Source organism: Fusarium venenatum (assembly GCF_020744135.1).
Source record: "Fusarium venenatum strain MPI-CAGE-CH-0201 chromosome Unknown EDB82scaffold_1, whole genome shotgun sequence".
NCBI lineage: Eukaryota > Fungi > Ascomycota > Sordariomycetes > Hypocreales > Nectriaceae > Fusarium > Fusarium venenatum.
Genome location: NW_027072129.1, coordinates 11,223,146 through 11,247,497, shown reverse-complemented (window position 1 = coordinate 11,247,497; position 24,352 = coordinate 11,223,146). Strand labels below are relative to the sequence as shown.

Genomic DNA, 24,352 nt, shown 5'->3' with positions numbered 1-24,352 from the left:
GTAGTTCATGAATGGAAATCTATCCTTGCTAGGTAGCTATAAAACAACTGTGCACTTTCCTTCGACAAGAGACAACTAGTTCTCATGACGTGTGTCTTCAATACATGACACCTATTGCTAGTGGTTCACTAGAGGCAATTGGTTGACATCGGGTACAATAGTTATACGAGTTATAGGAGTCTTGAAGACAGGGATTGGTGTGGCAACCTTGCCGCGACGCCGGCGTAAAAAGCTTCATTAAAAGTCAGTATATATGGACCAAGATAAGGGCAGGGTCATAAGGGCACTTACAAGATGCCCGAGATCAAGGCAACAAGGATAGTAATACTCAATCGGAGCTAACGCCAACGATAATGGCGTTTGATACGCCCCCAGACTTTTGATGAAAGACTGAATCGTCATCATTGTCGTTGTCGCCGCCTCCAGTATAGGTTATTGGTTTACCATTGGCTGTCACCATCTCCTTAACATTATCCCCGAATTCGATAGGACTACAGGTGACAGAGCCAGTCATCATCGGCCAAATTGCGTCCTCGCCTGAAGATAAGACTGTGACCAGAGATTCTGTGATAAATGTTTTCAATGCAGTCTGCAGTGACGCAGGGCAGTCGAGCAGTCCTGCAGTCAAACATGCTATATTGCGTAAAATTTTCTGCCTGGTAAGAGTTGTAGTCTCAAGATCATCATCATCGTTCTGGAGCGCACGACCGTCAATAGCCATAGTGTTGCCGCCGGAGTAGGGCTAAATGCGCAGACTGCAGTGACGCTGGCAGTAAAGATAGGGATCTCCGTCGATGCTGTTGGGCCCCATGAAGACCCGCCAACGTTGAAGACCATGTCGGATACATCTTCAGCAAAGGGCACCATCTTGAGAAGGATACCATCATCCAACTTGACGTGGAAGCCGCTCTTGATGGTCAGCTCAGCCTCTACTAAGTACGAGGTTGAGGGAAAGATTAGACCCATGAAGATATATCCAACGATTTTGATATGCATGCCTCTTGTCTTGAGGAGATTTATTCGGTATGTCATTCCTCCTGTAAAAGTTGCTTCGAGTTCCACGTCAAGTTCGACACGGTCAAACTGGAACTTAAGTATGGCTTCGAAGAAGTCGGGCAATTCGATGTCTACATCGATATCAAAGGGCGGGACGTCCAATTGAAATGTATCGACATCAAAGCGGAATCCTTCAGTCCATTCTTTAAGTTAGTCAAATGTGTCTGTCACAGCATCTTCGACTGGATCCAAGATGGTGCTAGTATTAAAGCTGCCATCCACGATGAGTAAAGCAGACGCCTTGCCTTTTCTGTAGCATGTAGCACACGTGGTTTCGATACCAGTGGAGATTGTAGTTTTATTACCACTACTGCCGCCTTGACTAAGTAATGCTGGGCGCGAAGTTAGTTTCAGAGCCTTCATGGTTCATTCCAGAAGCCAGTCGATCGGCACATTTACGTACAATTGAATAGAGTCACGTTACTGAAGTTGTTATCTACCGAGGTGCTATTGCTGATTTTAAAGATTAATTCAACTGTTGTAAATTCTTGTTAACGCCTACCCTTATTGAGTAAAGGGGTTCTTGTAAGTAATTTGTGTCCATGGGACTCCCCCACCACCGCCACTGCTAAAGGTCTTAGTTGAGTTTGCGAATATATCGTCCCAAACTCCCGGCTTGCTGTAAACATTGGAGAAGCTAGGGTCCTTAAACCTCTGCCAATCGGCCTTTGCTACTTCACTCACACGGTCGCCGTATTTACCCATTACCTCATTTCCCGCACCGAGTATAAAGCCAGTGGCGAATCCCTTCCAAAAATCACTTTTCACATGACCCCAGACATCGTTCTTCTGACCCAGAAACTCATTACCAATTGCCCGCCCCGCCGCTTTCGTCAACACGGAGCTAACACCGCTCATCAAGGCGTTACCGAGTACCCTGACGGCGACTAGAGACCACTTGTATTTGTAGCTGTCGATGGCCCATCTCGTCGACGTGGCTAGACGCTGCATTGAGGCCGAGTATCCGGAAACAGCACCAACGAACTCACCAATGCCACATGTTACGGCACCAACCGCCGCGTTGACAGCCACGGTCATTCCCCAGCCCTTCCAAAATTTACCCTTATCCATCTCGTTACTGTTTTCAAACGAGTACGAGATTCCCGCGATGCCCCCAGCCACCAGTGCTGCTTTGGCAATTACGGCTACTAGAGGTGCTGCCGCTCCGCCTGTGAAAGCAACAACGGCAAACCCGAGACCAATAAGAGCAACGCCCGCTAGGACGCCCAAGGTGGCATTGAGGCTCCAGTGCCCCGAGGGATCGACATGGTTGACTGGGTCGTTGTTCTCAAACGCGTGTCTATTGAGGCCATCTTGTGCAACAAGCAACGACGGGTCGGTGATATCATCTGGCGTAGTGAAGCGTCCAACAAGGGGGTCGTACCACCGAGAGCCAAAGTCAAGAAGACCCGAAATGCCTTCCATAGGCCTTCCTTCGTACGTGTTCAAGTGAGTCTCTTGTTCAGGCTTCTCTTGATCTGGTAAGAAGAGGCCATAGTCATCATAACGAAGCTTGGCAGTGGCAGTGGTGCCCAAGTTTCGGTCGTCGGCATTGAACACGTGTGTCACGTTCTTCTTTGTGTCGGTATAATACACTGAGACACTCGGAGACCCTGGTACAGGAACTGATTCTGACTTCTGATCCTTCGTTATAGTAGCAAGAAGATCGTCCTTGTCAGAGAGAGAATAGCGGATGGATCGCTGTCCATTGGCTTTGACGATGATAGTGTATCCTCTGGAGATGAATATCTCGTGGCTACCATCAGACCGCGTGCGTTGAAGAGTATGGCCTTGGTCATCACACAAGAACTTGGTTGTTTGCTCAATTGCAACGTCAGTCACCATCGACATATTTCCAAAGCTGTCGTAAGCAACGGACAAGTTCGACCCCGGCGTCTGACGGCTAACCATTCGGCCAGCCCCATCATATCCAACCTCAAAAGTAAGCTTTTGGTCAGTAATCCCACTGGTACTGGCAAGACCATGTTCTATCTTGGTCGCACCTCTAGAAATCATGTTTCCGGAGTCATCGTAGGTGTATGATGTCATGCGGCCGTTATTGCTAGCCTCTGATGACATCAGGCGCTTGCCAGCATACAAGTAATCAGTAGTTTGCCCAGAGCCGAATTCATGAACACGTTGTAGTTGGTTGAGGTCGCCATACAGATAATGGTTCTGTACCAATGGGACACCAGCTGTCAAACTATGACTCATTGGGAAACCTAGTTCATCAAACTTGTGCTCATGGATAAAGTCTCGGGTGAAGCTAGTTCCCGTGATATGGTAGCCTTGAGGTTTGTCGAACGCGCTGTAGCTGGTGACGTCGGCCTTTAGATCCCACTTCTGCGAGGATGGGCTGACGAGATGGTTCGTACAGAGGAGTCCGCCCTGCCATCGTTTGTTCACTGTGGCTCCGTCGGGTAAGGTAGACTTGATAACCTTATCCTGCCAGTCAAGCTCAACTGAGGTGGCATAGGAACTTCCATCCGCAAATGATATCACCTTCGTACAACCTCGACCTCTAATATCATACTCGTACGTGGTCTTGGTCTCAAACGTGGGATCAGAAGGAGATGCATACATGGTGACAGATGACAAAGACTCGAGGCCATTCGCATCATATTCGTACTTGATAGCCCGTCCATCTTTTCCGACTTTTCGAAGCGGTCTCTGCATGCAATCATACTCATATTCGATAGTCTCTCCAAGTGCGTTCGTCTCTGCCAGGAGACATCCACTAACGTTGTAAAAACGGCGGATTGCAACAGAGCTGGAATCTGCATGCATGTTCTGGTGGACGTTGTTGAGGCTCACGATCTGACCACGTGAGTTGTAGCTCCTCGTTTCTGTCTTGTTCCCCGCATTGCGACATGTAATGAGCTGAGCAGCGGCGTCGAAGACAAAAGTTGACTTGAGGCCATTCTCATCTACCATGTTGGTGACACGTTCTTCACCAGCGATCAGAGACATGCTTTTGGATGTAGTTGACAAAAGCTTGTCTTCTATCCCTTCACGACGAAAGTTCTTCTCGCATATGACTGCTCCACCGATGAAGTATTCAAGCTTGGTGACAACGAAATGATCTGTCCCAGTATGACTAGGTCGAACCATCTCGATCGGCATATTGATACCGTTGTAAGTAATTCTGGTACACAACGACGCGTTGGGAACGAAATCCAGCTCCTCGTCCGTACCTACCGTAGGAGGTAGATACATGGGAAAGCTCTCAAGTGTCAAAAGTCCTTGGAAGTTATAGTTCCAATACTTCCATGATTTTTGCATCTCACCATGTTTGCTGCTCCTCCGGCACACGGTATTGGTGCAGTTGGTGGCCTCTAAAATCTCTGTACGCCCCGAAGTTCCATCACTGGCTTCCACGAGCGAGACAGCGCAGAGGTATGGCAAGCCCGACTTGGCAACAACTCTGTCAAAACTGAGGCTTGTGTGGGGGTCTAGATGTACTCTTTCCAAGTGTGTTATAATGTCTTCATGGCAGATGAAAGAAGTCGACCCAAGGAATTCCAAGGCCGACTGTTGGGTTCCTGCTGAATCTACACTCCCCACCTTTGACTGTACGGAACGGCCAAAAGCGTCATAAGCTCGACACGTCAAGAGGCCGTTTGTAGCACGCTGTGCAATCTGCAGTCCCGAGATTTCGTCGTAAACGGAAAGCATGGAATGAGAAACGCCAGTTCCTTCGTATGCTACGCGGATGGGGAAGGTCTGATGCTTAGCGTCATATACAGTGGTTGTTTTCAGTCCAGATGCGTCAAGTTTCGAGATTTCGTTGCCATAACCATCAAACTCGATACTGATAGTTGCGAATGTGCTAACGTCAGAGGACCACTCCCGGGTTGTTACGAGATTTCCTGTTGTGGAATCATAATCGAAAAGCGAAAAGGAAAAGTCTCCGTCCTCGAATTTTGACTGATCAACATTGCCTCTCTTCGAAGTCCATTTTCTGGATGTCTGTAAACCAGCCATACCATTGATCTTCGTATACGTAGACCGTTCCCAAGACTCATGTACCAGTCTTCCGTTCTGGACTTCAAAGTCTCGTTTTTGCAGAGTATTGCCATGCGAATCAGGGATAATTTCTCTACCAGTCGTTCTTACGACTGATCCTTGATCAAGCATATCTGACTGCGCTTTGAGGCGATCCACGCGGAAGATTTTCCACTGACCCAATTGGACGTGGGATTGTCCATAGTCAGTCTTCTCAGATTTAAGTACGGGGCCTGAGGAGGTCATTGTGTCGATTTTGGTTTTTAAACCTGTTAAAGGGAAGGTTTGTTGGAACTCTTCATCGACAATCACCGGTTCCGCCTTCTCAAAAAAGTTTGTCGTGACAATGTTGGAAAAGCCCTGCCATCCACGTCCTAGGCGGTTGATCCTCGCACCCTTGTACATTTTCGTCAGTGATGCACCGAAAGGAATCGCATTTATCTTGGCGTCATTGATGTGCGTGATTTTCGAGACGACCAAGTTTGATGCTCCGAGGACGGGCTGTGAAGCTTGTTCAGAGTACCTAAATTCATCCCATTTCGTGTCTGGTTCGTATACTGCTGGGTCCGATAACGATGCATAAGTTATATCCGTCTTCATTCCAAGAGGTGAAGTGGTAGAGGCCATAAAGTCTGAAGGGTCATTTACGTTGTAGGCGTTTATAACCTTGAGAGTTCCACCCTCAACCGCCTGTATGAGGAAATCGCTCACCCCAGACCCATTGAGGTCCGATGCCGACACTCGAACATTAGAGAAGGGAACATTGGAGGCAATGCGAACGAACAGCATGTCTCGTACAAGGCCACTATGTGAGCCTTCAGCGATAAATGCTACTACGTCCCCAGAAGATGTTTCACAACCAACATAGGCAAGATCTGGTGTCTGCGAGCCAAGAAAATTTGCCAAATGAAATGAGCCATCCTTAAGGGGCTCTTTGAGCTTAAACTCTTTCTCAAAAGTGTGTCCAAGGGACGAAAAGGAGCCAAGTCCATCACCAAGGAAAGTATTGAATTTGAACAAGATCTCGTTTCCAGGCTTTTCAACAACGCAAGTGATAATGTCTTCTACACCATCAGAGTTGATGTCACATGCGATAACTGAGATCTCTGCGTTGTCTTCTGGCACAGGCAGTCCAAGCATGGACGTCGAAGCTTCAACGAATCCACTGGCCGGGTCATTGGCATCCTTCAGGATGTATCTCGTTGCTTTTAGTTGGTTGAGTCCACCACGAACGGTTTCTCGCCAGATACGGAGCAGACTCCTCGCTCCGTTCTCTTGTGTCACCATGTCGAGCCAGTCAATAGTACCAGCGAAATTATCGTCCGTATGCAGGATCTGTCCCGCCAGAAGGAAACTTTCGCCGTTATTCTGAAAGGATGGGTATGTACGAAGAGCCAACTTTTCTCCATCGGAAAAAATCTGAACGATCTCACTCGTCCCTCGGCCAGTCAGGTCTACAGCCTTGAAACTGTTGTTGTCATTCCAAGGCAAGTTGGTCTCTAGAACCTGATAGTGTTTAAAGCCAGTGCCGATCGATTCGGACAGTGACAGATGAACTGTACCGTTTGCGCCTTCGAAGGGTAGGATCAGGTCGACACGCCCATCACCATTGAGGTCAGCACCAAAGGCCTTGGCGATGCAGTTGGGGTCAATAAAGGGCAGCTGTGCATCAGAACCTTCGCCTTGTGAGGCTTGCCAGGTGATCGCAGGACCATTACCAATGACTTCGCCAGTCCTCTCTGCCAGAAAGGTCTTGATGGAGAACTGCCGTGCCGCAGTATTGTACGAGAAACAGGCCAGGTCCGCCATTCCACGGCCACTGACGTTTAGATTCATCGCCATGACTGTATTAGACGATTCTAACAAGGATAGAATAGGGCTATCAGTAGTATGAAACTGATCAGCTGGCTCATGAAAGCTCTTGTACTCGAATGTGGTTGGGTCTAGTCGATACTCTTGACCACCTTGGTACCCAACTTCAATCAGTGTAGAGATATAAGAGGCCGTAGTTGGAGATTTGACGTAATCGACTTGGTAAGAACGAATGCGATTCTTGGTTGGATTTTGAGCAAGTCCAATATGAACTGCCTTGAGAATCCTTGACCAAACAATTCTATCACCATAAACACTCTGAACAACTGGGTCATCTCGCGCCATGTACTCGAAAGTCACAAGATGCCTCGCTTCAAGACCCGTCTTAATGTTTGAAGTGTATGCAATGGCTGAGATATACCATGCGCTTTTTGTTTGGAGCTCAGAAGCAGAAGATTCCAGTGCTTGTTCATAGTGGAAAGTCACACAATTGCCGAAGGGATCGATCCGTTTTTTGACGCGCCACTCGATTGGAGAGCCATGGCTGTCCAAACTTCGGCTGTCTGATGTAGTCCCGTACTCAGTTGTTTGGCCAGTGGAATCTTTGAGAACGAATCCATCGCCAAGTACTTTGACCGTTTGTTCCATACTGTCAATTTCAGTTCTGTAAACAGCTTCTGATGACAGATAATCTCCTTGGATATTGAGTAGGACGTTTCCATCCAGTGCCAATCTGGGCACGAACGGATCGAATCCTGCCGGGGCATCATTCAACCCATCAAAGGCGAGGGCGGCTGGCCCAAGGCGAATTGAAGATGTACCGCTAATCGCCCAACCAACGCCAAGAACTCCATTTGGAGCACCTTGAGAGTATTCGAAAGATAGTACTGGCTCGTTTCCATGTCCTCTGCCCTTAGGGAGGTCGATTGGGAGACTGTATCGAGCAAGGCCGTTGACATCAGTATCAAACTTGCCAATCGGGCGACCTAGCGCTACAGTTGAAGGGGACATGACTTGTTCCGGTAAAAATGAAATTATGGAACTTGAAACTTGGATGGAAGTGAAGTTGAACCGATGAGATCTGCAGGAATGGTAGTTGAACTCCTAAAATAAGCACTCACTACATTACAGTCAGTGGCTAGATAGTCTAAAACTGAGGAAGGACAAACCTAACTGACGACTCGGTGGCGTCTTCGGAGCCAGCTGAGCTCAGCTGCAGTCTCTGCCTGCTGGGGAAGGTGAGACCTGGCCGAGATCTCAGTCCAGGCCTAGACTGTCGTCAGTCTATATCCAGGCCATCGTGTTGGAAGTGGTTGGGCTCACTGCAGTTATCTGTGGGTCCATTGCTCCAATAATGATTATATGCTTTGTATAGATACATGCCTTGTGACAGAGAATTGGTGGGAGCTGAGGTTACAATCTGCAAGTTCCATGATCTGATATTCTAAAACCACCAAGCCCCATTTTTTCGACATAAGTCTGGACCGTAGATTATTAGAATGTATGTCTCAGGCCGAAGCGGCTAATGTGATTTATTGCTAAATTTGCATAAGACTATTGCCAGACATGCATAAGACTATTGCTTCATATTATTAATTGTAAATGCCAAGACAAAGACCTCCACACAAGTTGAGTCCAGAACAAGTCGAATTCTGGCATGTCTCACACCTTGTCTTACAAGCATAATGAGTCAGGCGCTAACACCTGGCCCGGCTGTATATACAGTACACTTGAATAATCCAATTGCCGCCACCTTTTCTGACAGGTAAAGCAGAAATCTATTTTAATAGCTACCATTCCCTTGCCAACTTTGTTATTCAACCTGCATCTTCGTCAACACCACAGCTCGTGAACATGACAAGTGATCAACGAAAGCTCTTGACTCTTTCCCAACGCCGGGATGCTAGCGAACACACGATTTACGATGTTATTGTTTGGGTCCCTGATCCAAGAGCACCCAAATCTACAGGCAAACTCATCCCAAAGGGCCCTCTCCTCATGAAATTACCTATACGCGCCCGCGACTCCTTGTTAGACTATTGCTTTGTTACGTCCCCCAAGAAGGAATTGTGGATGTCGTTCCGAACGATTATGCCCGAATTTTCAAACTTGCCAATACCTATAATTTCGCGGCTGCATGTCAAGATTACCACGCATCTGCACGTGGTATCTTCCAGTGAGGTTGTTAGGGAGCCCGAAGTCGTTGTTCGATCCAACTACCGAGCAAACACTGTCAGCGTTAGAGAGCACGCTCTAGTCCAACCACAGATCTTGGAAGGTCACAATGGCGGCAAGACAATTTATGTCCAGGCGCCAAATTCAAAGGAGTGGAAACCGGTCATGATTGAGTCAGACACATGGGTGGGGTTTAACTCTCATGAACTTCTGCTGGTCAACCCCGGAGCTACTTTTCCTAGCATCTCCTATATTTATGCCATCTTTGCATGTAAGAATGCATGGTTTATCGATAGCCTGTCACTCAACTATTTTACCGAGTGGGCACGAGGGGACAAATGTCAGTGGCAGAGCACTCAGGTCCAATTTCCGGAGATGCACAATACCTTATTTGATATCGAAACACCGCATTCTACACATACGGTCGTAACATACGACAAAGGCAGCAAGAGCTACCGCCTCTACGTCTTCTTCTGCAACTTTCATAAACCAAGTGTGGTTGTTTACTTTTATCTGAGCCTACGGAGCGACGGCTCGGTCAACACTGTTGGTGACAAGATTCAAGCGCAAGGGCTACAATTGATCCCAACCCAACGGAGCGATTCGTCCAATATTTTCCGCGTCGAAGAGGCCTACGATCGAGTCTACTGCATCTGGAACCAGGACGGAAGAATGTCGGGCTCGTCGGCAGAAATTGGGAGTGACGGCATTATCAAGGACAAGTGGCTGGACTTTTGTGACGAAAGCAAACGGCCATATCTCAGTCCTGGGAGTGGACTAGGGTCTATAGCAGCCCCTGTGAACTTCTGCATTACGCCTGAGAACGATTATGTAAACTCAGGTCTTTAAGAGCTGTTCAATACAACATCCACATTCGTTTTGTAAATAGATCTCCTATATTCTAGTGTTTGACCTAGAGTTGTATATACCTATGTTTTTGTCAGTTTGTGTCCATCTCAGGTGACTTTACACCTTAAGGTTCATTCAAAGACTTCTCTCATACCATTCAATCGTCAAGGAGCGTATTTCATCTGCTGTCCTCTGGTCTTGTTGAGGCAGGACACATCCTAGACTGTGAAACAGAAACTAATCAGGTATTTGTCATGATCTAATGCCTTGATTGCAAAACTCCTGGCAGAGTTTCAATTCTATGTATGGGAACAGGTTGCTAATGATAAGGCTGTGGTACGTCTGGTCACGTCTTGGGCTACAACTAAAGAACAGGTTGCAGCTTTCGTTCAAAGTGTGCAGGGCTGGATTAGGGCTTAATAACTAACACTCTTCATTATAGAAAGATAATAAAAATGAAACTACATAAAATGTATCTAGAAGGACACATTCTTGTACTTTTCTTTCAAGGATGTCTTTTTGTAGTCTCAAAACTAGCACATGTTTCCAGAATTCCAATCTGATTGTGTCCTTGCTTTTAATACCAACTTGTCAGAAGCATGTCTTCGGTACTCAATCCTAACGCTGCGTTAGTCAATTTCGGTCAAAACAACTAGTATCTTACAAATCTGGCTTATCTATGTTCAAGTCGTCGGCAGGAATACCTAGAATTTGAGAAAGAACACCACACGATCTTGGGCCGTTGCTCTTGTCGATCACATCGTGATAGAGTTGATGAGCTGAAAGTGAGTAATCAGGAGTGACGGCTGTATCTTTGCTAGCCATCTCGACCAAGGAGTAAACTTTATCTCGAATATCAGTACACTGCCAATCCTGAAATATGTTGATCAAAGTCAGTAATGAGGGTGCTGTGGTATCGGGATGTCGCCAATGGGCACGCTGCCATATCATCACAGCTGCAGAGCTCTGTAACACCTGAACAACATATTCATGATGCGTCTGCCAGTTCTCATCCTCTAAAGACTTCATCTTCAGATAGAGACTTTCGGCAGCACTCCACTCGCAGCTCTTACTGCCACACCAGATGGTGATGTCTTTGGCATAGATAATCTCTTGAATGATCCACATTCTTCGCCAATAGGGTCGATTACAGAGATGCATCAGCGCCCTTCCTTCTTGTCTGGACCATGGACTGCGATATCCCAAACCTCGGCATTTTAGTTTCTGTTTCGCGCGACAAGCAAGGAAATCCATTGCTATGTCACTATCGTCATCCTCTTGTCCGAGCCAGATGTTAACATGTCCAGCTCGGGCATATATCTGTCTCATCAGGTTAACCTGATGGTTTCGCTCGTGGATATTGCTTTGGTTGATACATATGGCATCGATCCAGAACAGTTTTGGTTGACTGATCAGCATACTTTGATCGCGGAGGAAAAGCCACAGATTCTCTCGGATGCCGAGTTCCGTCCCATTCTGAAAGTAAATTTGTCGAAGCTTTGTGTCGTCTCCCCAAGTGTACGAAAGGGCTGTGTAGTCCGGACAGGACGACACATTAGCACAACGAAAAGCCCCTCGGATGTTGTCCGATCCATGAGATGGATAAAGCTCAAAAAGGCGCATCTCGAGATTCGAAAAGTCCAAATCCATATAAACTGAGGGTCCTTTGATTTTACCGTCATTTGATGCTGCGTGTCCAGTTGGATTTGGAAGTCCCAACCGAGACGGGTCTGCCAAGTCACGATGAATTACTAAGGGCTTCTCTGTCTCCGATGTTGCTCGCCTTCTCTTTGCCCTTTGATCAACTAATTCTTTCTTGGTCGATTCCACCTTAAGTGCGAATAGCGTATTGGCAGCCAGGGCTTCCGCAGCTTCCCTATGTAGTCGCTCAGATTGTTCCTGGTATTGAAATGTCACCCTTGACACGAGCTCTGCATTTATATCGGCACCTAACGATGCCACAAACTGGCCTAGCAGGGTTTCATTTAGTCGTGAGTTGTTTTGATGAGACATAGCCCCGAGAACCTTGCGATTCAACTTCGATATCGCCGTCGTTGCGGCCAAAGCGTGATCAGTTGCGAGCTCGTAGATTTCCCGCATTGTTGGCTTGGGTATGATGTGGTCACAAGAATGCCCTGCGGATAAAGTGCAACCACCAACGTCGCAACGCTGTAAAGATGAATGCGGCGATGAATGACCTGTAAACAGGGTACATTCAGGCGAGGCACACATTATTCTCCATATCCTATGACGTGATTTATGTCCCTGAACCAAGCAACATTGTGCTACAACGCATGGCTTGTATGGTTTAGACACGAAAGAACTATCCGAGAATCTTGATATTGGGTGAATACTATGGCATGTCGTCCAGTTGAGTTCTTGCCAGTCTCCAATAGACTTGACAGCACGAGAGACTTGGGGCACGCGGTTAAAGCGAGACAAGGGGGACCATGCGGGGAACCCATACAGTGATTCTTCTGATCTGAATGTTGTGTCTTCTATTTCTTCATTAATCCAGCGTCTTAGATTCTCGGGAACGTAAGGATGGTCATTATCCCTTCTAATGTGATAGTCTCTATCCATGTCGAAGTCATGGTCAATATCACTGTCGAAGGCATAGTCACTATCCCTGTCGGAGGGGGCAGTGCCAGAGAGACGGTCGCGGGTTAAAGATGGATGACCCAGAGGATCGATAGCCTCCGTCCGTAGCTTCCCAGGTTTCTCTCCACTCTTGCAGTACTTAATAACTGCCTTGAAAGCGTCGGAGTGCAGCTTATCCGAAGAGTCGTCATTGGCGATTGTAATTCCAGCCGGCATTGTGTTGCATGAAGCCTGTGAAAGTGGTTAACTATATGCAGCAAGAGACCGCGATTTACTGACTATGTCTTTGATATACTTACCAGTCGAGTAAGGTTGCAAGAGGAAGAAGTTGCTGCTGTTTGTATAGCTTGTTGATTTAATAATTTATTGAAAGTTTGATCTGTGTGGATAGATTAACTTTTGTTAACAACTTGGATAAAACTGAGAAGGACTGGGCAAAAGCTTAAGTGTTAAGATGTATAAATAAAAATGACCCCGGGGATAGGTTGTTATAATGTGTTTCGATGTCTAAGAACTTGTACTATAGAGAACAAGGAATGAATATGATGTAAGAAGTATGCAGTAAAGTCTGGTGTATTCTTGATGTGATTTTGAATGGAATGGAAAGACTATTAGACGAAGGAGGAAAAGCAGGAGAAAGAAAGAAAGAAAGGCAGGGTGAGAGAGTGAGGAGAAATAAATAAATGGTCAGCAGCTAGGGAAAAGTGGCTGAATCTGCCTCTCAACAAAAGACAGACTACATACAGCCTATAACGGAAATTACATGACGGAAAGGCAACCAACGCTAAGGAAGGCGCCTTGCTCCGCCCCCATGTTTACTATTCAAGGTAGCGGAATGTGTAAAAACAATCTGTGATTGTGTAACAATGTCTGAGATCTACCAACAAGACATCCAATCAGGTTTCAACACGATTTGATCTTAACCCGCTCCCTCGTAGTTTCAGATTCATCTGTCAAAATGACACACATGGATAAACATGGAAGTTCTTTTGTCATAGGTCTCATACAACTAGACAGCTGTCGACAATTGGATAGTTTCACTTAGCACTTTAATGCTACTAATCATAGTAGTAGTCAGTTTCAAGGCCCTGACAGGGATATTGAAAAGATTGATTAATTAGCAAGTAACGTCTATGATACCTAAGCACCTACTGTGACGAAGCTGACATATAGTAGTGGCTCATATGTATCTACTCTGTACATGTCGAGCGTGGAGGCTATCGTGTGATTGGGCACGTGATAATATCTCCCCTGCATCCTCTTGTCTGCCGTTCTCCCGTTGAGCTCCAATCATTTCATTTCTCTCAACATCCTCATGTGTCAATAATTAACCGGGCGTCATGTGTTACACATGGTGAAAGGCCTGCATATCAGAGTATGAGAATGCGAAAATTACTGGATAACCAAAACATCACAAATCACACACAAGTCGGAAACAACATGTCTAATATACCAGATAAGCTTACTCAAGCGGGTCTTGCCGTTAGAAATAGGCCCGACAATTCAAATATAACACATAATCCCGTGACATGACCTTCTATTCTATTTATCATACACTATGCCTCTGTTGGCGGATGGACTCAGGGATTCTTGAACCAATATAACTTCTTTGTTCCCTTGCTCTGACTATTCAATCAAGGTCTGGTGTCGCAGCGGATTTGCAACTTACTCCCATATGCTGCCTATTTCGATTCCGGGAAATTCCATCCCCATATCCAGCCTTGCTCTTGTGAAGGGAACGAGATCCCAAGGAACGGGTCGTTTTGGTTCGAAGTTGAGGCCGATATGTTGCTTGAATATGCATTTGTGGGGATTCTAACAGCTTCATCTCATGGTCAGTCTCGTTCTTTCGTGTTAATCTGGCTTCACAAACCCTGTTCATATTCTAGCATTGCTTCAGCTAGAAACTTATTCTCGCAAAAGTCTTGCAAATGACAGTCGGCTTCATTATCGTGCTCGATGGTAGAAGTTCCAAGTGAAAAGATAGTCTCGTTGGTGGCGGATTGCGGGCACTCAGAGAACTGTGATGAAGCCATGTCTCCGACGAGTTGTATAGGCTGTCTGTTGACATTGTCGCCATGAGGAGTGGCTGCAAAGCTACCTGGTAGTTGGCTATCGACTGCTTCTGTTGAAGAATCGAATTCAAACATGGCATCAACCTCCTTAGCCATTACAAGAGACATCAGCCTTTTTGTTATTTCCAGACCTTGTGCGGCAATGATTGACTTTTCTCTGAGTAGACTCTGTATCTGCATAAGGCGTCTAATTCCCATCCTAGATTCATAAGCTTCTTTGCTTAGAGGGTTCGAAGTTATTGAGATGCATTATGCTACACCTGCGGTTAGTAGATGTAGAGCAATGAAAGAAACCGCATATGTCTCAGAAGCTTCTTGGAAAATTTTCAGATCGGCCTTTGATATCTTCAATGCAGCATCACGACATATACGCATGGCTTCTTGAAAGGGATCGGTACGGGATTGTGGGTCATTTCCATCAGCAGTAGATCTTTGAAGCAACTTGAATGAAAGCAAGGGTCTGTGAATCAAGATTCTTGCATTCTCGTATGCAAGCTTAAGGGAAAGAGCTTGTAACCTAAACAGACGTTCTTCAAAGGCAGTTTCAGATGTTCCCAAGCTGTGAATGGAATGATTACCCACAGCAGAACCAACAGCCGGATCGTCGAATCTCAATTTCGTGTCAAGTCGTTCGTTGCAGTTTACAAGCTTTTGATTAAGAGATTCAACTTCATCGACGAGGTTTCTAAGTCGAGACCCGTAGTCGGTGTTTTTCTGAACTTGGCCAGAGCGAGGTCGATATAAGTTATCCACGGTACCCTTGATGATGGCTGACAATTCTGACATGGCGCATTTGAAAAACAGAAGATTTGGTTTCGACACGTGCTGTCCTTTCGATACTGATCCGGAGCATTCGTCGTAAGGGTCTAGAAATGCGACATCGCAATCACCGTCGAATATGTTTGTAGGGAAGCCGTAAAGCATGGAACAAAATGTCTCGATTTCGTAGATGGCCCACCAGGCACGTTTACGATCTCCGATAATTTGTCGGAATGATGCGTCATCCTCTTTGTGCGGTGTTTCTCGGTGAAGATTAAGTGCTTGTGCGATGCGTAAGCCACTGCCGCATAGTGGCCATGCTAGTTCTGGCTGTCCGTGATAGATGTAGTAGCTTCCGAGTAAGATACACATCTGAACCACTTCCAGGGAGCCTGCTGAAATGATATCTAGGAATCTCAACTTGAGAGCTAGCAATATCTTGTCTTTTAGCAATTCGGTATCAATGCCGTTGGACCTAAGCTTCTGTTTTTGTTCAACATTGGTGTAGTGCAGACTCGTCGCAATAACAGCTAAGAATACAGCGATATAGCCACAATGGCTGTTTGTTGCGTAATGCTGCTCTGGCCCGGAGTTGTATAAACTCTGGAATTTGTGCCTAAAGGTTTGCTGGTGGAAGAGAAAGGTAAACCAATGAACAACAGAACTGCCTGGTTGCCTCGCAATTTGTCGACTATGGACATTCCTTGCTAGTAATGCAGAAGTCTCTGTGTCCTCGGGGGATGGAACTTCATGACGTTGAAATGCCTTGAAAGCTGCATCAGTGAAAACATTGACATAGTGGAGGAGCAGACTCAATCTTACCTCTTCTATGAGACTGATAATAGAGCTAGCGTTCCAGTGCGTGTGTCCAGTAGAGTCATTGTGCCCGCGATTTAGGCTGGGATCGGGAAATTCAAAGCTTGAGCGACCTACTGGTCTGGAACTAGACAGGGGCGTCGAGGTGGATGATTGGTTTCTCGGAGTAGGGAGGCGACGGCGCTTAGGTACTGGTTCCCGACTTCTGGTAGGGGTTTCTTTTTGTGTGGGTTGATGGAATCTCCATTTCTGGGTCTGAGAAGTAATGCATTCAACCTCGGCGCGGATACAGAGCGTGCAAGGTCGTTGGACATCGCACTAAATAACTGTTGGTATGTGATTTGCAAGTCTTTTCAAAGGTAACTAACCTTGAGCTTTTGCTTGCGGCACCTTTCGCAAGCAGTAGAGACTCTCTGAGAGCTCGATTGCATACCTAATAATAAGCCTCTGAAGCAAGAACGGTCAACGGCGGGTCGTATGGCATAAACAAATCCTAAGATGATTGGGAGGAAACATACTGTGCTTGGAACTTAGAAGTCATATTTGAACGTCGGAATCTATTTCTTTATCGGGACTAGTCTTGGCCCATGTAGTATTCAGGCTGGCTCCGAGATTAGTCTAGCTGTGTGAGTTTATGCATCTAAAGCCAATCATATAGCGATTGATCTCAAACAAATGACATATTTTTGATCGATAGATGTTGTCAGCAGCTATTTTCTCAAAATAGAGCATACCAAAGAGGATCTAATGAGCCTTGAATTTCACTATCTAAAGAGGGGAAATCGGAGCTGTTTTGTTCAACCAAGCAGCCTCGCACGTGACTAGAAGCTCCACCGATTACGGCGCCGCATTTGCTAACAATAGATAACTATGTCACTGATCATGATTTCTGGATCCTAAGGCATCACACGCTGCGTGGCCTTGCCCATTGGCCTGGCTTAGGTGTTTGGCTCAGATTCAGTACAAGATCATCCATGTATATATTTTCAACTACAATGACCGTGAACAACAGACTCTAATAGCCACCGGCTACATCCTCCTCGATGGGCTTGAACTGCACAGTTGTGGGTTGGTCTGTGATGCCTCGCTTCGCTGCCTCTTCCATAATCGCAACTGTGGCGGTAGCGCCAATGCGAGTTACGCCCAGTGACATGACGTGCAGCAAATCATCCAACGTTCGGACGCCTCCAGCAGCCTTGACTTGTACCTCCGGCTTTGATTCTGCCCGCATGAGCTTCAAATGAGGTACTGTCGCACCCTTGTAAGAGTATAGTCCATTGGGCTGCTTCACGAAGCCATAGCCGGTAGACGTCTTGACAAATCCCACTCCAATGTCGGAGCAGATTTTGCAGAGCTGAACGATATGATCGTCCGTAAGGTAATCGTTCTCGAAAATGACTTTCAAGATTGCACCTTGCTTCAGCACGGCGTCATTGATTTGGCGAATTTCGTCCGCCACGTAATCCCAGTCACCACTCATCGCTTTTCCGATGTTGATGACCATGTCAATCTCCTTGCCGCCCGCAGCGGCAGCCGCGTCAGCCTCGAATACCTTTACCGCAGTCGTGCTGTTTCCATGAGGGAAGCCAATGACAGGGCAGACCAGGACATCCGAACCTGCAAGTTCCTGTTTGGCGAGCGGGATCAGATAGGGCTTTACGCAGGCGGTAGCGACGCTGTATTTCTTGGAAATAGCGAGACCATTGAGGATATCGGCATCCGTCATTGTAGGGTGAAGTAGAGAATGGTCGATCATCTTGGCAACTTGGCGCAGAGTGACCGTAATTTGATTGGTGTTTGCAGCCATATTGTTGAGGATTGTAAGTTGATGATACCAGAATTTGTTCAAGGTGTGCTGGTGGATGAGGGAGATGAGAATGAGAGACAAACATACTGAAGGTAGTTGAAGGATATTTATCCTACTTCTTGCATTACATCGACGGCACCTGGAAACGCTGAAAGACTGCATAGTCAATAATACTCGGTGCCTCTTACTTGATTGAGTAATTCGTTCCAACGGAGGGGGGCTCTTAAAATAGACTAGTGTGTCCAAAGACGATTCAGCCAAATTAACATGCGGCTGAGTCCATTCCACAAAAGGTATTACCGCAAGATGGCTGGATGGTGTCCAGTCCTAGGACGAGGTTATGTTGCAGTAAGAAATGGCCGGGGCCGATGATTGGACCGACGAAGAAATCGACGGGCAGGATACGGGGAACGCCGTCTGTGAAGACAAAGAGACTGTGAGAACACTTTAGGAATACATCAACCGAGATTCTTGAGGAATGTCCTGATTGGGGAATCCCGTTTGAGCTACGGCTGATAGCCGTTATCGCGAACCAGGCGCAGAGAAGGATTCGGCCTGTATAGGATTAATATTGCTTATCTTGGTGTCATTTTGGAGACCACAAGATATGGAGAACCATATGTGCCTGGTCTAAATGTACTCTACTGTTCTCACAAACACGTCACATCAAAACACCTTACAAGTAAATCAAATACTATTAAGACAGTTTCTGGTGTTATTAGGTGCCAGTATGAATGCTTAGCTTGAATTAAGGGTAACATTTCGACGCCAAAGCGACTAGAACGGGAAGTCGCGGAAACAGCGGCTATCAGTACGCCATTTGCACTTAAGATGAAATAGCCCAGCATTTCAGACTCATAAACTCTAACCGGCGGATCACTCTCCGTCCATTTTTAGATCCTGATACCGATACCGTTCCGGTGGATATCGTTTCCGTTGCTTTGCTAAAGGAGTTCTAACTATAGTTAGCTTCCACCGGAGCCATAAACAATGTTAGTTACTCAACGTTACTTCAAAACCGAAGCTTGTTATTTGTCAGTGATGAGTAGCCGATAGGTGGATATGAGCCCTTTTTGCATTTTCTCGTGTTTCTCTCCACGCTCATGCATGTAGAGTTCAAAATTTGGATCTTCCATTTGATAGTGACATATGACTGGATGACGAAGATCACGATTCGGGACCATCACTTTCCTTCCCTTGTCCCACACCGCTTTGAGATTTATACTGCAGTCCAGCACCTATGTAGTGAAGGGCGCCTCACAAATACAAACTCTCAAGTGGTCGGAAAGGTCGTCTCCGATGAGAGTATGTGTGGGGGTCATCACGGCATAAGATTCTTTGACAGTATGATCGACCTGTCCACTGGAATCAACTTGTGATACATACAAGACAAAATAACGAAGACGTTGTGCAACACAATTGCCACAGTCTCAACCCGCTCACTATGTTAAGCCATGTCGTCTTCAACTTCTCCAATCTTCAAATCTGCCCTCGGTGTACCAGGATACGCTCTGGTGACAGGCGCCGGTTCCAGTATTGGCCGATCCATCTCATTACTCCTAGCACGCGAGGGTTGCGCCGGCATTACATTGGCCGGCTTCGACGAGATGGCGGCCGTGGCAGTCACAGACGAGCTCACCAAGATTGCAACAAACCCAGAGTTCAAGGCAGTCGCGGTCCATGCAGATGTCCGAGACAAGAAGTCGGTCAAGTCAATGATTGACGCAACAGTCACGACGTTTGACATAATTGATTATGTTGTCAACTGTGCTGGCATTGGTTTCAAAAAGGCTGCTGGTGATACAGAGACGCCAGACTGGTATAGGATTATCGGCAACAATTTGACTGGTGTCTTCTTCTGTATCCGTGAACAGATTCGACAGATGGAGACTCAAGAACCCTGGGACAATGGGTATGTGGTATCCCTCGCGCGCCAGCGCGAGTGTGTACTTGACTCAGCTGACAGAATTAAAAGTACCTATGCCCCCTTGCAACGCGGTTCTATCGTCAACATCGCGTCACTAGCTGCTGCATCAGGTCTCTATCATTCGGGTGCGTACACCGCTACAAAACACGGCGTTCTGGGACTGACTCGAACATTATCTCTGGACCATCCCCAAGTAAAGCAGAATGCAGTTGTTCCTGGCTGGATCAAAACCCCTCTGACAGACGCATCGGGAGAGATGAGAAATAATGCCCGAGATAAGTCCAATAACTATACACCTCTCAAGCGGTTAGGACTCCCAGAGAAGGTTGCAGAAGCAGTAGTATGGCTGCTGGGAGACTGAAGCAATTTCATGCACGGTATCTTTGTTACTATCGATGGTGGTTACCATACACAATAGCATTAGCACAGGCATCCCACAGAGACTCTTAGGGACTGAGTTATTTAACATAAAGCAGAGACCCAACAATGATACGTACAACATATATAACACGAATTAAATGTCACTGCTGTGTGGCAAAATATACTGCATGTCACTCATGTTGCATTTCCAATTGATTCGTCAAACCTGAGTTACATGCATAGAATTTGATGCCCAACAAGCCTAACAAGAGAACCCCTCCTCAAACAAAGTCTCAATCATGTCTTGTCTATTTCTACAATCATAACCTTCCTTCTTCTGTCATCACCAACATGGATACCAATAAAGAACGAATCTCAATGGAATCCACCTTAAAAGAGCTGCACGCATATGCCAAGCTACTTTTCCTCCGGAGTGGTCGCCAATTCGAAGATAAAGCCTTATACCAAGAACTTGAAGATGATTCATCTCTGGACGAGTCCATTAACGACAGAAGCTCTTCGAAGAATGTTGCACTTGGTAACCTCGACACCGACCATTTGCGCCGCAAGTTCCTAGACCGGTTGTCTGAAACAGTTTCTTCAGCGAAAGGCGGTCGCCATGTTGTTGCTAGCTATATGTTCTACTGGCCTGATAAGGTCAAGGTCTTTGTAGCGATAAATTCCGGATTCACTGAGGGAGATGCATTGTCTAGGTTCCTAGATAACTTATGTACATCGCTCAGGGTTATTGCTTCTGCTTCAGGTTTGATCTACGGGCACTGCATTCAGATACTACTGCTAATGTGAAAATTGGCAGATGCTGAGTCGGAGAAGCACACAGATGCACTCTGGAATTTGTTACTTGGTCACCAATCCTCAAGACTGGAGGATGCCATCGTCAATTTGCGGCAAATCATAAAAAATTTCCAGCACCTCCTTCCGCAGCGTCCCTCTTCAAAGTCGTCTAGCAAAAGCAGTATTCCTTCCGATATAGTCGGAGTTTTGCTTGACTTTGAGGACTACTTGAAGCTATTGGCCGAGTTACTTTTCAGCGATGGTGACTTGAGTTCAGAACGACATGACAGCCTTGTGACTCTCAGTCATGATCTCTATAGAAACTTTTCTGCTGGGACATTCCAGGCTCTCGGCCGACAGGGTGAAAAATTACACCAGGCAATCGGCTTCTTGGGTCGTCTCAAGATGTCGTTCCATGTTCTTGTTGAAGCTGCGAGGCAGATATCGGGATTTGAATGCATGTCTCTCATTCCCGTTATCAAGTCAAAGGGTCGAAAGAAACCCTCTGGCCAAGAATGGAGTCTAGCCAAAACATTTGAAGCTCTCAACATTCAGTTAAACGATACAGCCATCAAGAAGTTGATGGGTACATCAAGCTCAAAGATCACATGGACAAAGAACAAACTCGTCAACGACTTCTCCCGACTCAAGTCACCAACTTGGGAAGTACATGCGGAACTCCAGCTCATAGTCTTTACCATTAGCCACCCCAATGACGTTGCCAATGGAAAACGGTTTGACTATATTGGCTGTAGCAGATATACCTGTCTGCTATGTTCCAGATTTCTGGACTGTTTTCAAGGGTTGAAAACGCGTGGTTGTCATGGCAAGCTGTATAATCACAGCTGGACTCTTCCCCCTGGAGACAATCTGGGGAAGGACGAACAGCAAGCATTGCACGAGGCTGCGATGGGAGTTACAACGTGGATGCGAAAGAAGCTGATTCGCAGCAAACTATTACCGGCTCAGAGAAGACGAGAGGTCAAAGAATCCACGGTTGGTGGCAGTTTAATTTCTACGTTGGAAACGAATCAAGACGATCACCGCCTAATTCACGCCATATCCAAGCATCTCTACTCCCAGCGAGCTCAAAACCTACAGAGGCAATCCAACACGAAGAGGTTAGTTTTCCATTCATTCTTACTATTCTTCTCTATCTGCGGTTTTATGCTAAGAACGGCATTGGATTAGCTTGTTAGACTCTGTCGAAGACGAGGAAGTCCCGAGAATTGAAGTCCGAGATCCAACACACCCAGAAAGCACTAGGGACTTTTGTTCTGTGTGCTGGGATGTAGAAACAACTCGAAGATGCTCTCACTGTCGAGAGGGTCTGTTCTGCAGTGAGAACTGTGAACGAGAAATGCCATTGTCCCACCTCCTCAAATGCAATATGCGACAAGTCACGTCAGCAGACTTTCTTTTTGCAGACGCCCTCCAGGACACAATTCCTACAGATCCCCAGGTACTAGAGGACTACTGGTTCGACCGATGTCACAACCGTCGTGAACAGTCGCATCTGCTTGGGCTTTTCCAAGGGCTTTTACTTTACCCTCCCGACAATGTTACGCGTGAAACACTTCACCAGTGGCGGTCAGATCCTGGCGGTGACACATACCTCGCTGCAAAGATAGTTGAAAACTTTGAGAAGATACCAAAGAGCAGCGCGGGAAGCTACTTCCCATGGTTTCTCAAACACCGCGAACGCTTCGAGCTACCAACTGGCCATGAGTCAATTCCTCGACCACCAAGTCCTATGACACAGGTACGAAACATGCAGGACAAAGCCCGGAAGCATCTAGCCCCTGAGGATCGGAACAAGGACTTGGCAGACTTGACTCCTTTTTCGAAGATGCATTGCTTTGCATTCTACACCATGGTCTTACAACATGCATACCCGCCCCCAATGAACCAAGGCGACTGCCATTGGTTCGATTTTGGCTTCGTTGTGTGCAGAGACCAGCACGAAGAACAATCACTATCCAATATGTATAACAGTATGTTGTTCGGATCAATGTCACGGTTGGAATACGCAGAGAGTCTCGGATCCTCAATCTTGAAGGAAATGGCAAAGCAAAGGGATCCTGTCTGTACCTTTGACGAATTCTGGAAGGCGTGGGACCAAAAAGAGATCACGACCATATTCGACAAGTGTTGGCTTAAGTCCACAAAACAACCCTCTCGCGAACCCGGTGAATACGGCATTTGTGATCGTTTGCGAAAATTCTTTGAGGCAGAGAGACCTCTTCCGTCCATCTGGAAGTTGCGCCACTTCCTTGCACTACAAAATATTTCGGTGGAGTCTGCTGTACCTGACATAGCTGAGGCGGCTCGAGACTATGGATTCTCTGAAAGTCTAGACACCAGGATGACTATGGAGCTGAGAGATTTCTATGCGCAGCTTTTCCAGAAGACAGAGCCGATGGAAATTCACTCTGAGAGGGTGGACGGTAATTTGGTACGGTTTTCAGAGCAGCGTGTCGATCCTATGACCCCAAGGATAAAGGAGCTACTGAAGAGTCTTTAATTGATTATATTAAAAGGGCGATTGCAAAGACACTATTATTGTGACTATTCGTCACCCAACTTTGCCGAGAGTGGGTGGGAATCACATCTTAGACCGCGTATACTGGGAAGATTTCTAGATGCATATATAACCAGTCAGTCTTTTTCTCAAATGCTCCACAAGTCTTACGAAGAAAGAACAATACTCGCCAGGCGAGGGTCAAAATTGCAGTGAAAAGAATAATCATTAAACTATAGCCAATCATTCCCATCTTACAGTGGCTGTTCAAGTCCCGATATAACCCCCAAATTCCCATCCCAAATCACTATCAATCTTTTACGAATAACTATCGCTAGTGATACGTAAATACATATGATATAGACAACTTGTTGTGGTAACGTGGTAACGTAGTAACGTAGTATAGAGGCTGTGGAGTCTTGCGTCTCAACAACCAGAACAGTCAATTCACCCTTTTATTCCTAGCTAACAATATCGAATATGATATCTCTTGTATCTCAATAATATAAGATCTCTATTTATGACTAGTCCCTGGAATCTTTACTAGGCACAGACGATCCACTAAAACGGGGGATAAGAGCGCAAGTTTGATATCAGACCTTCAATCGGCATTTATCGAGAGTCTAGGGTATGGGATTCATATTGTCAACAACATCCCGCGCATGACCGTAGAGTTTACGCATATACCAAAGCTCAAAACATTCTCGGAGTACTTCAACATTAGGCAGGTCCGGATATACAAAGGTTCAAAGCTTTATTGAACACAAACGTTACACCAGATCGGAGTCTGTAAT

The 24,352-nt window shown here is 46.3% G+C and overlaps 8 protein-coding genes across 8 annotated transcripts; 4 read left to right on the top strand and 4 right to left on the bottom strand.

The window, feature by feature from the left end:
* Positions 1-328: 328 nt before the first annotated feature.
* EDB82DRAFT_573225 (uncharacterized protein) lies at positions 329-1,419 on the bottom strand (the record flags this gene model as incomplete). Its single annotated transcript, XM_065609935.1, has 3 exons — positions 329-589; positions 706-1,199; positions 1,338-1,419. The coding sequence occupies 3 exons, from the start codon at positions 1,417-1,419 to the stop codon at positions 329-331; spliced, it is 837 nt and encodes a 278-aa protein (XP_065466041.1).
* A 68-nt stretch (positions 1,420-1,487) lies between these two features.
* Positions 1,488-8,156, bottom strand: EDB82DRAFT_573224 (uncharacterized protein). The gene is made up of 2 exons (XM_065609934.1): positions 8,043-8,156; positions 1,488-7,993 (listed from the first exon to the last, which is right to left on the bottom strand). The coding sequence occupies exon 2, from the start codon at positions 7,882-7,884 to the stop codon at positions 1,561-1,563; it is 6,324 nt and encodes a 2,107-aa protein (XP_065466040.1). The 5' UTR covers positions 7,885-7,993; positions 8,043-8,156; the 3' UTR covers positions 1,488-1,560.
* A 285-nt stretch (positions 8,157-8,441) lies between these two features.
* Positions 8,442-10,047, top strand: EDB82DRAFT_493663 (uncharacterized protein). Its single transcript, XM_025730809.2, has one exon. The coding sequence runs from the start codon at positions 8,728-8,730 to the stop codon at positions 9,895-9,897; it is 1,170 nt and encodes a 389-aa protein (XP_025587477.1). The 5' UTR covers positions 8,442-8,727; the 3' UTR covers positions 9,898-10,047.
* A 259-nt stretch (positions 10,048-10,306) lies between these two features.
* EDB82DRAFT_493660 (heterokaryon incompatibility protein-domain-containing protein) lies at positions 10,307-13,203 on the bottom strand. Its single transcript, XM_025730821.2, has 3 exons — positions 12,778-13,203; positions 10,562-12,729; positions 10,307-10,515 (listed from the first exon to the last, which is right to left on the bottom strand). Exons 2-3 carry the CDS (start codon positions 12,712-12,714, stop codon positions 10,431-10,433), a joined length of 2,238 nt encoding a protein of 745 aa, XP_025587478.2. The 5' UTR covers positions 12,715-12,729; positions 12,778-13,203; the 3' UTR covers positions 10,307-10,430.
* Positions 13,204-14,180: 977 nt separating this feature from the next.
* On the bottom strand, positions 14,181-17,955 carry EDB82DRAFT_544297 (uncharacterized protein; the record flags this gene model as incomplete). The annotated part of the gene is made up of 6 exons (XM_065609400.1): positions 14,181-14,320; positions 14,372-14,411; positions 14,673-14,785; positions 14,834-16,000; positions 16,145-16,339; positions 17,175-17,955. 6 exons carry the CDS (start codon positions 17,953-17,955, stop codon positions 14,181-14,183), a joined length of 2,436 nt encoding a protein of 811 aa, XP_065466039.1.
* Positions 17,956-19,409: 1,454 nt separating this feature from the next.
* On the top strand, positions 19,410-20,243 carry EDB82DRAFT_423751 (putative 3-oxoacyl-reductase FabG; the record flags this gene model as incomplete). The annotated part of the gene is made up of 2 exons (XM_065607631.1): positions 19,410-19,867; positions 19,931-20,243. 2 exons carry the CDS (start codon positions 19,410-19,412, stop codon positions 20,241-20,243), a joined length of 771 nt encoding a protein of 256 aa, XP_065466038.1.
* A 377-nt stretch (positions 20,244-20,620) lies between these two features.
* Positions 20,621-22,228, top strand: EDB82DRAFT_422431 (uncharacterized protein; the record flags this gene model as incomplete). Its single annotated transcript, XM_065607614.1, has 2 exons — positions 20,621-21,005; positions 21,060-22,228. 2 exons carry the CDS (start codon positions 20,621-20,623, stop codon positions 22,226-22,228), a joined length of 1,554 nt encoding a protein of 517 aa, XP_065466037.1.
* A 197-nt stretch (positions 22,229-22,425) lies between these two features.
* EDB82DRAFT_493654 (uncharacterized protein) lies at positions 22,426-23,817 on the top strand (the record flags this gene model as incomplete). The annotated part of the gene is made up of 2 exons (XM_065608438.1): positions 22,426-23,682; positions 23,729-23,817. A coding segment is annotated over one exon (1,136 nt), but the record flags the coding sequence as incomplete, so codon positions are not given.
* Positions 23,818-24,352: the final 535 nt, after the last annotated feature.

Bases quoted from the DNA above. Each gene is read 5' to 3' on its own strand.
- EDB82DRAFT_493660 (XM_025730821.2), bottom strand. From the start codon at position 12,714: ATGCCGGCTGGAATTACAATCGCCAATGACGACTCTTCGGATAAGCTG. The intron at 10,516-10,561 runs GTAAGATACTAG...ACGCAGCGTTAG, and splicing joins AACATAGATAAGCCAGATTT to GATTGAGTACCGAAGACATG.
- EDB82DRAFT_573224 (XM_065609934.1), bottom strand. From the start codon at position 7,884: ATGTCCCCTTCAACTGTAGCGCTAGGTCGCCCGATTGGCAAGTTTGAT.
- EDB82DRAFT_493663 (XM_025730809.2), top strand. From the start codon at position 8,728: ATGACAAGTGATCAACGAAAGCTCTTGACTCTTTCCCAACGCCGGGAT.